This window comes from Thalassophryne amazonica, chromosome 5 (genome assembly GCF_902500255.1).
Source record: "Thalassophryne amazonica chromosome 5, fThaAma1.1, whole genome shotgun sequence".
Classification (NCBI taxonomy): Eukaryota; Metazoa; Chordata; class Actinopteri; order Batrachoidiformes; family Batrachoididae; genus Thalassophryne; species Thalassophryne amazonica.
This window is the reverse complement of record NC_047107.1, coordinates 98,179,682-98,190,976: the sequence shown is the minus strand read 5'-3', so window position 1 is coordinate 98,190,976 and position 11,295 is coordinate 98,179,682. Positions and strand designations below refer to the sequence as shown.

Below are 11,295 nucleotides of genomic sequence, written 5' to 3'. Positions count from 1 at the left end.
GGTCGATCTGCGCATAGTTTTAACAATCCCTGACAAAGAAGTCTACAATTGGTTCATTGTTGTGATGGGTGTTTTGGGGCCTTCCCACACCAGTATTTTTCTTGCATGGTCACCTGTTTTTGAGAAATGCCTCCTTCGGCCAGATTTACCATACTGTGCCATACTGTTTCTGTTAGGGATGGGAACTGAGAACCAGTTCCAAATTTTTCAGTTAATCAGAATTGTATGCCGCAGGCATAATCAGCTCCTTTTGTCAATGCCGCCATGTTTTTCTGATTGTTCAGTGTTGCAAAAGCTCAATGAAATCATGACAGCAAACTTGGCATCTTCTGAAAACCTGTATAGAGCTACATTATTTCACACAGAAAACCGATCAGGAATCTGGGATCAATAAAAAAATCAGACTGATAATCAAAATCTATAATGGCATCGATATTGACCAAATCTCATTCATTCCCAATCCTAGTTTGTATTTCGTAATAACTGATATAAATTTGGACATAGGCGTAGGAGGTGGGGGGGCAGGGGGGCAACCCCCCTCCCCTGGGCTTGGGAGAATGCTCAAATTCAGGCAGATGGGCTGGGAAATTTGGGCATGGGCCATGTTAAGGAAAATATGTTTATGTCTAAAAAATATTCTAATGGCCAAGAAAAAAAAATTGATGATGACATTTTACTCAAAAGTGTGATGATCATCATCAGTGTAGAAGTAGAACAGATGTCTTCAACTCTATAGAGTCTAGTGCCAGGGTCTAGGGTTGTAAATGCCAGCATGAAGCCCACTCCTTCCAGTCCAAAGTCCAAGCAGTGCTGCCTCCTGGTGGAGAGTAAGAGAACTAAGGGCCACCTGTGGACCAACCAAAGAGGTTATATACAGTGGGGAAAATAAGTATTTGACCCCCTGTCAGTTTTGCAGGTTTTCCCACCTACAAAGAATGGAGAGGTCTGTATTTTTTATCGTAGGTGCACTTCAACTTCGAGAGACAGAATCTAAAAAGAAAAAAAAAAATCCAGAAAATCATATTGTATGATTTTTAAATAATTAATTTGCATTTTATTGCATAAAATAAGTATTTGACCCCCTACCAACCAGCATGTCATCAGCATGCCTGTCATCCGAGGACATGGACCACTAACTCTTCACTTACACACCCCACTGACTTTATGAATGAAACTCGGTCAATAAAGTATAATTGTGTAAAAATTATATATATATATATATATATATATATATATATATATATATATATATATATATATATATATATATATATATATATATATATATATATATATATATACACACTCAACAAAAATATAAACGTAACACTTTTGGTTTTGCTCCCATTTTGTATGAGATGAACTCAAAGATCTAAAACTTTTTCCACATACACAATATCACCATTTCCCTCAAATATTGTTCACAAACCAGTCTAAATCTGTGATAGTGAGCACTTCTCCTTTGCTGAGATAATCCATCCCACCTCACAGGTGTGCCATATCAAGATGCTGATTAGACACCATGATTAGTGCACAGGTGTGCCTTAGACTGCCCACAATAAAAGGCCACTCTGAAAGGTGCAGTTTTGTTTTATTGGGGGGGGGGGGATACCAGTCAGTATCTGGTGTGACCACCATTTGCCTCATGCAGTGCAACACATCTCCTTCGCATAGAGTTGATCAGGTTGTCAATTGTGGCCTGTGGAATGTTGGTCCACTCCTCTTCAATGGCTGTGCGAAGTTGCTGGATATTGGCAGGAACTGGTACACGCTGTCTTATACGCCAGTCCAGAGCATCCCAAACATGCTCAATGGGTGACATGTCCGGTGAGTATGCCGGCCATGCAAGAACTGGGACATTTTCAGATTCCAAGAATTGTGTACAGATCCTTGCAACATGGGGCCGTGCATTATCCTGCTGCAGCATGAGGTGATGTTCTTGGATGTATGGCACAACAATGGGCCTCAGGATCTCGTCACGGTATCTCTGTGCATTCAAAATACCATCAATAAAATGCACCTGTGTTCTTCGTCCATAACAGACACCTGCCGATACCATAACCCCACCACCACCATGGGCCACTCAATCCACAACATTGACATCAGAAAACCGCTCACCCACACGACGCCACACACGCTGTCTGCCATCTACCCTGCACAGTGTGAACTGGGATTCATCCGTGAAGAGAACACCTCTCCAATGTGCCAAACGCCAGCGAATGTGAGCATTTGCCCACTCAAGTCGGTTACGACGACGAACTGGAGTCAGGTCGAGACCCCGATGAGGACGACGAGCATGCAGATGAGCTTCCCTGAGACGGTTTCTGACAGTTTGTGCAGAAATTCTTTGGTTATGCAAACCAATTGTTTCAGCAGCTGTCCGAGTGGCTGGTCTCAGACGATCTTGGAGGTGAACATGCTGGATGTGGAGGTCCTGGGCTGGTGTGGTTACATGTGGTCTGCGGTTGTGAGGCTGGTTGGATGTACTGCCAAATTCTCTGAAACGCCTTTGGAGATGGCTTATGGTAGAAAAATGAACATTCAATACACAAGCAACAGCTCTGCTTGACATTCCTGCTGTCAGCATGCCAATTGCACGCTCCCTCAAATCTTGCGACATCTGTGGCATTGTGCTGTGTGATAACACTGCACCTTTCAGAGTGGCCTTTTATTGTGGGCAGTCTAAGGCACACCTGTGCACTAATCATGGTGTCTAATCAGCATCTTGGTATGGCACACCTGTGAGGTGGGATGGATTATCTCAGCAAAAACCAAAAGTGTTGCGTTTATATTTTTTTGTTGAGTGTATATATATATATATATATATATATATATATATATATATATATATATATATATATATAAATAATGTAATGGTTTTATGAGCTGCGAATTTCAGAAACCCGCTGGGGGTTTCTGATATTCGGGCAAATAGACCCCACCTCCTACGCCTATGAATTTGGATATATTCTTTGATGTGCAGGGCACAGCCTTGGTGTTTCCGTCGGGCCATGAAGGCATCAGCGCTGTGGTGGGAGCGGCTGCTGTGTTTGTGTGCAGCAGCAGTTATCAGACATTTGTGTCTCTGCCACATTAGCGCCTCAGTTGGACTTAAAGCTCGGCACTTGACGAACTGTCATTAACGTGACTGTCGTTCTGAGGCTCCAGCCGATTTGTCCGGCCAAGCGAGACGACTGTCAAGCCTGTGAATTCTTTATTACGCGACAGTTTTTAACTGAGCTCGGCGTTACTTTTTAGTAGCTAGCATTAGCCTAACTTGCAGAACTAAGAGTAAAACGGACGGATAAAGTTCTCTAGGCACGGACCGAGATGGACAGGCTGGCCACGGGCGGCAGGTTAGTGAGCTGAGTGTGCCATGGAGCTGACACCGCAAATTCTTAGTGCAAGTCGGTGTTTTTCTTTTGGGGAGCTGCTTTGAATTGTGTGCCTGAAGCAAGCGGTGTCTGGTCGGAGCTGTCAAACTCCAGCAGTGGCCTTGTAAGCTAGCAGCAAGCTAGCTGCACTTTCGCCTCATCTGCCACAGTAAGTGTTGACACGCGTTGTCTTGACAGCTGTTTTTGTTTCTTTATTGTGTAGCCGCACGCGGATACCACTAGCCTAGAAGGTCAAATACACTGCGTGCGAGGCTTCAAAAGTTAATCTGCTGACCATACACACTGCCTTTTAAAAAGTACTCGGGCTTTGACGTAATTGTTTAAAATAAACACAAGCCTACACACATCTACTTCCTGGCTCCTGTAAAACTTTTCATGGGGGTTTTGTCACTGATCAACAGAGAAATATTTTGTGTATAAATTGTGCTTTGCTTAGAATTTAAATCACCTCACTCCTGGCAGTAATTAAGCCTTTAAACCAGGTATGTCAGTGCATCAACGTCCTTTATTGTGCTTCCCCTTAACTTAAAGTCTTGATCATCTGTGAAATCGTCTGGTGAGGTGATCAGCAAGCATGAAATGTCTTGTCCCTAAATGCTCTGCTTTGTGGGGCTTATCATCTTTTGCACATTTGGTTAAAGTCTGACCGCTGGTTTAGCCACTTCAGGGTACTGACGCAGTATTAAATCTGTTCCAGTGCGACTTTGGCTTTATATATAGATGTTGCGCCACTGGAAAATTAATCTTCTGCTTTTGTAGTAGTTTTTCCATATTTATTGATTTGTTTTACATTCTGGGGCCTGTTGCAGATGTATATCGTAACTAATGTTTTTTGGTGGATTTTTGACATCATAATTGACCCATCCTGCTCCAGTCATATTTTCATAGGCATAGCATGCAGCAAGCGATAGAATGTGACCAAAAAGTATTGTACTTCGTTATAAATTTTCACAACTTTTGATGTCATATTTTCCCCCCTCCCTCATATAAACATTTGCTGTTTGAGCAGTGTGCCATTTCTTGGTGGTCTTATTTTTGGTGCAGGGTTGGGGGGGTTACTTTAAAAATGTATTCCGATACAGTTACTAGTTACCTGTTGAAAAATGTAATCAGTAACGTAATCCAAGTACCATAATATTAATGTAATTTAATTACTTTCAATTTCTTCTGGATTACTCCAGTATCAAATATGCTAATACAGACAAAATAAACTAAATATAAATAGCCTTGACTACATAGTACAGTTTATTAAGCAAAAATAAAACTGTTTCTTTTACATGGCATGCTCTGTTTTACTTCACATTATGAATTAAGAGCATCCACAATATTGTTTTAAACACACCCAGTGTTCACCTGCTAAATTTTCAACAAAAAATGCCAAACAAATGAAGGATAATGAAAACTCAGGCGTGTGCGGATGAATTTGTAATTAAAAGTGGCTTGCAGAACAATATACAAAACAAAAAAAAAAGTCTACTACTTGCTCAGTAAATTTGCACCATGTTTAGCATATCAGTCCACTTATTGAACTTTCAAAATAAGAACAAAAGCATAATGAAAACCATTAAGTAAATACTGTCAGTAAGGAGGCGTGGTCACCATTTTAATTCCGGGCAAGTTAGTGATTTGCGTGCATAGAAGTTCAAGAAACAGGTGGAATATGCCAGAAAGCTGTGCATGTTGGCAAAGCCACAAACGGAGGAACAAGGGAGACAATATTTGCTTCCATAAGTAAGTGGTTTTGGTTCTTTTTGTCACTTTGTCCATGATATTTGGATGATAAACAGCTGTATGTTTGTACTGCCGTACCTGTGTCACCCGATGACACGGACCATTAACTCTTCACTTATGTCTAGTTGATATTTTCCACTGCTAGACCAATGTCTACTTAAAATACTTGTCGAACTATTTTAATCACTAACGACAAGACTGGGGATTTTTTTTTTTTAATTTGCACCTTAAAATAATGAGATTATAATGACCCGCGCTGTGCCGCTCAGTCACACACACACACACACACACACACACACACCACTGACTTCATGAATGAAACTCGGTCAATAAATGATAATTGTGTAAAAATATAATATGTATATAAATGTATTGTAATGGTTTTAGGAGCTGCGCTGCGCTGAACAGCAGCTGCAGCAGCTTGAACAGCGCAGATCCGTGTCACTTTCAACACTAATATTTGGGAATGTGTGTGTGTGTGTGTCCGAGTAAGTTTAATACTTTCCTGACATAATTTAATGTAATTTAATTTTACTGGCTCAATATCCAGGTCAAAATGGCATTTTAACACGTATTTTGTGAGCATTTTTCTGAGTGTGTTCAGTCACGGATCTCCATTGAAAATGCATTAACATCCGGGTCAATATTTTGCCCGGTGAGGAGACGTCATGTCGCTGTCCATGAAGGGAGAAAAAAAATATTATATACAGATAATATCATAAAATGCATTAAAATTGTAATCCTGTGAAGTAATCCCCATTTTTACTAAATATACCTGTAATCTGAATACGTCTTTTTTTTCTGTAACTGTAGCGGAATACAGTTACCTTTTTTTTGTATCCTAATTACGTAACACCATTACATGTATTGCGTTACTCCCCAAGCCTGTTTTTGTGCATTGACTAATCTCTGTAGATATGTAGATGCTATAAGGCTGAAACTGTTTTTTTGATTGTTTGTTTCAAGCAATGACTCTAAAGATCTTTAAAAAAATGTTTATTTTCTGATTATTTAATTAAACTCTTTACCAATAAACAGTAACATATCCTATTAATTATTGCTGCATACATACATAAGCTACGATCATTATATTAAAATGTACTGCAGGCCTGAAATGCAGGAATGGATGCATATTGAGAAATGAAATGAAGCTGACCACACAATACATGAAATATTTTGGGTTCACATTGTCTGCAATGAAATGAAGTCAAAATAAATGTACAGATCATTGCAGGGATTTTTGTTTGTTTTGTTTACATTTTCCATATCTTCCCAACTTTTTCTGGTTTTCTTTGTACTGTAAGTTCCAGTAATTTTGATAAGTATATGGAACAGTTTTGACCATGTTTCTGCATGCTCATATTAAATTCATCATACTTAAAAGATGATTTTATTTTTAATGGATTTTGTTTCAGTTATGGATGCTGTGACACTCACATGCCCTGCAGTGAATGAGAATGGGACCGCCCATCAGGAGTGTCCAGACACAAGAGCAGCCACTGTTGCTTTGAAGATTTACTTGTACCAAAGCAGCCAGGAAGCACCTGATTGTGGCTTCCTCAGCTACCCACCTGGGAACTATGTAACAGAGGAGCTTTGTATAGATGCAGCCAAGGCATGCAGTGAGTATTTAAACTCTGCAATCTGGCATAAATTACATCTGTTTGCCAATTGTTACTTTGACCACAAGTCATAAAATCAGGTTGTCAAAAGGACACTGCTAAACATATCAGCTGAGGGGGAAAAAACAAAAACATTTACCACACTTTGTTTACAGTGTGCTGGCAGGTGACAAACTATCAGAAAGTTGTTCTCTGGCATGAGGCATAAAAGTTGGTATGCAAGGGATTTAAGGCAAAACAGATCTATTGTAGAAGACACAATTTTGTCATGTACATTTGCTATTCATTAATTAACATCCTTGACATGTGACTGAAGCCAGTCTCCCGTTGCTGATATTTGGTAGGTCGCTGGTTACTATTGTGAGTAAAAAAAACAATCTGATACCCAGTTGGGGCATGTCGTAGTGCAGAAGCGGTGTTCATAGTGGCATTGTACAACACTGCAATCAATTGTGAAAATTTGTAACTACGTGGTACTGTCCCCCGTCCGAGGCATGCAGCAGCGGCTCTGGTACAAGGCTTGCAGTTCATTTGAAAATTTGCTGATTATTTTCACGTAGCTATTTGTCTCAGCAGCAGCATGGTGGATTAGTGGTTAGCACTGTTGCCTCACAGCATAAAGGTCATAGGATTGTTTCCCACCTGGGCCTTTCTGTGTGGAGATTGCATGTTCCTTCCAAGTGCTCCAGCTTCCTCCCACTTTCATAGACACGCAGGCTAGGTGAATTGGTAAGCTTAAATTGACCATAGGTGTGTTTACATGTGTGAACGTCTTTGTTTATCTATATGTGGCCCTGTGAAAGACTGGCATCCTGTCAGGGTGTACCCCGCCTCACGCATTGTGACTGCTGGGATAGGCTCCAGCCCCTGTGGCCTTTGATTGGCATAAGCAGGGATAGAAGATGAGTGAATCAATATTGGTCTCAGCCAAATACTTTAGAAATTCGGTTTCATTGTCTTCTTATCAATTTGGATCATACAAGTGGTTTGTTTTTGGTTACATTTTAAATGGGACATGTAATAGAGATTTTGATGATATATCATTATTTTAAGCTTAGGTTTGGCTATTTTTCTTGATGGAAGTGATTTGGCATGAGCAGGTGGGATCAGATTTGGGATACTAATGTGCAGACCTGGGTTTGTTTCCTGGTCACGCTGCCTTGGGCAGAACACTTCATCTGCGTTGTCCCACTGTAAATGTGTACTGGCCTTGGTTGGGGAAGTAAACTCTGATGGACTGGTGTCCTGTCCAGGGGGAGTTATAGACTCTCATCAATTACATGCTGTAGAATCCGGGAATAAGAACTAACACCAATGGGCCTATATAGGAGTTAGAAGCAAAAGCATGGACCATCATAAATTTGAAAACCCAGCAATTTGCATATATATATATATATATATATATATATATATATATATATATACAAGGTCTGTTAGAAAAGTATCCGACCTTTTTATTTTTTTCAAAAACCGTATGGATTTGAATCACGTGTGATTGCATCAGACAAGCTTGAACCTTCGTGCCCATGCGTGAGTTTTTTCACGCCTGTCGGTTGCGTCATTCGCCTGTGAGCAGGCTTTGTGTGAGCACTGGTCCACCCTCTCGTCATTTTTTTATTGCGAATTAATGTCTGAATGATTTGGCTTTGGCTCCAACTTTCTCTGATTGCTGTTGCCAGATCATCTTTGCAGGTTGGAGCCTTGTCATGGACCATTTTCTTCAACTTCCACCAAAGATTTTCAATTGGATTAAGATCCGGACTATTTGCAGGCCATGACATTGACCCTATGTGTCTTTTTGCAAGGAATGTTTTCACAGTTTTTGCTCTATGGCAAGATGCATTATCATCTTGAAAAATGATTTCATCATCCCCAAACATCCTTTCAATTGATGGGATAAGAAAAGTGTCCAAAATATCAATGTAAACTTGTGCATTTATTGATGATGTAATGACAGCCATCTCCCCAGTGCCTTTACCTGACATGCAGCCCCATATCATCAATGACTGTGGAAATTTACATGTTCTCTTCAGGCAGTCATCTTTATAAATCTCGTTGGAACGGCACCAAACAAAAGTTCCAGCATCATCACGTTGCCCAATGCAGATTCAAGATTCATCACTGAATATGACTTTCATCCAGTCATCCACAGTCCACAATTGCTTTTCCTTATTGTAACCTTGTTTTTTTCTGTTTAGGTGTTAATGATGGCTTTCGTTTAGCTTTTCTGTATGTAAATCCCATTTCCTTTAGGCGGTTTCTTACAGTTCGGTCACAGACGTTGACTCCAGTTTCCTCCCATTCGTTCCTCATTTGTTTTGTTGTGCATTTTCGATTTTTGAGACATATTGCTTTAAGTTTTCTGTCTTGACGCTTTGATGTCTTCCTTGGTCTACCAGTATGTTTGCCTTTAACAACCTTCCCATGTTGTTTGTATTTGGTCCAGAGTTTAGACACAGCTGACTGTGAACAACCAACATCTTTTGCAACACTGCGTGATGATTTACCCTCTTTTAAGAGTTTGATAATCCTCTCCTTTGTTTCAATTGACATCTCTCGTGTTGGAGCCATGATTCATGTCAGTCCACTTGGTGCAACAGCTCTCCAAGGTGTGATCACTCCTTTTTAGATGCAGACTAACGAGCAGATCTGATTTGATGCAGGTGTTCGTTTTGGGGATGAAAATTTACAGGGTGATTACATAATTTATTCCTCAGAATTGAGTGAGTCCATATTTTTTTCCCTCTGCTTGGTCTAAAAAAGTAACCGTTACTGACTGCCACAATTTTTTTTTTTCTTGATTTCTTATAGTGTTTCTTAAAGCCAGAAAGTTGCCATTTGAAATTACTTTAGTTTTGTGTCATGTCTGTGATCTGCTTTTTTTTTTTTCTACAAAATTAAACAACTGAATGAACATCCTTCAAGGCCGGTGATTCCATAATTTTTGCCAGGGGGTGTGTGTGTGTGTGTGTGTATATATATATATATATATATATATATATATATATATATATATATATATATATATATATATATATATATATATATATATATATATATATATATATATATATATATATATATATATATACACTCAACAAAAATATAAATGCAACACTTTTGGTTTTGCTCCCATTTTGTATGAGATGAACTCAAAGATCTAAAACTTTTTCCACATACACAATATCACCATTTCCCTCAAATATTGTTCACAAACCAGTCTAAATCTGTGATAGTGAGCACTTCTCCTTTGCTGAGATAATCCATCCCACCTCACAGGTGTGCCATATCAAGATGCTGATTAGACACCATGATTAGTGCGCAGGTGTGCCTTAGACTGTCCACAATAAAAGGCCACTCTGAAAGGTGCAGTTTTGTTTTATTGGGGGGGGATACCAGTCAGTATCTGGTGTGACCACCATTTGCCTCATGCAGTGCAACACACCTCCTTCACATAGAGTTGATCAGGTTGTCAATTGTGGCCTGTGGAATGTTGGTCCACTCTTCTTCAATGGCTGTGCGAAGGTGCTGGATATTGGCAGGAACTGGTACACGCTGTCGTATACGCCGGTCCAGAGCATCCCAAACATGCTCAATGGGTGACATGTCCGGTGAGTATGCCGGCCATGCAAGAACTGGGACATTTTCAGCTTCCAAGAATTGTGTACAGATCCTTGCAACATGGGGCCATGCATTATCCTGCTGCAACATGAGGTGATGTTCTTGGATGTATGGCACAACAATGGGCCTCAGGATCTCGTCATGGTATCTCTGTACATTCAAAATGCCATCAATAAAATGCACCTGTGTTCTTCATCCATAACAGACGCCTGCCCATACCATAACCGCACCGCCACCATGGGCCACTCGATCCACAACATTGACATCAGAAAACCGCTCACCCACACGACGCCACACACGCTGTCTGCCATCTGCCCTGAACAGTGTGAACCGGGATTCATCCGTGAAGAGAACACCTCTCCAACGTGCCAAACGCCAGCGAATGTGAGCATTTGCCCACTCAAGTCAGTTACGACGACGAACTGGAATCAGGTCGAGACCCCGATGAGGAAGACGAGCATGCAGATGAGCTTCCCTGAGACGGTTTCTGACCGTTTGTGCAGAAATTCTTTGGTTATGCAAACCGATTGTTTCAGCAGCTGTCCGAGTGGCTGGTCTCAGACAATCTTGGAGGTGAACATGCTGGATGTGGAGGTCCTGGGCTGGTGTGGTTACACGTGGTCTGCGGTTGTGAGGCTGGTTGGATGTACTGCCAATTCTCTGAAACGCCTTTGGAGACGGCTTATGGTAGAGAAATGAACATTCAATACACAAGCAACAGCTCTGGTTGACATTCCTGCTGTCAGCATGCCAATTGCACGCTCCCTCAAATCTTGCGACATCTGTGGCATTGTGCTGTGTGATAAAACTGCACCTTTCAGAGTGGCCTTTTATTGTGGGCAGTCTAAGGCACACCTGTGCACTAATCATGGTGTCTAATCAGCATCTTGATATGGCACACCTGTGAGGTGGGATGGATTATCTCA

At 40.7% G+C, this 11,295-nt stretch overlaps 1 protein-coding gene across 3 annotated transcripts in view; it reads left to right on the top strand.

The window, feature by feature from the left end:
* The first annotated feature begins 3,057 nt into the window (after nt 1–3,057).
* Nucleotides 3,058–11,295, top strand: part of jak2b (Janus kinase 2b) — a 48,030-nt gene continuing 39,792 nt past the window's right edge. The window contains exons 1-2 of one of the 3 annotated variants that reach the window (XM_034170960.1): nt 3,058–3,543; nt 6,542–6,748. In XM_034170960.1, coding sequence (XP_034026851.1) covers nt 6,544–6,748 — 205 coding nt within the window. In that variant the 5' untranslated portion in view covers nt 3,058–3,543; nt 6,542–6,543. Of the gene's footprint in view, nt 3,544–6,525; nt 6,749–11,295 lie in introns of those variants that run through there. The other 2 variants (XM_034170961.1, XM_034170959.1) reach the window with 2 other exon arrangements.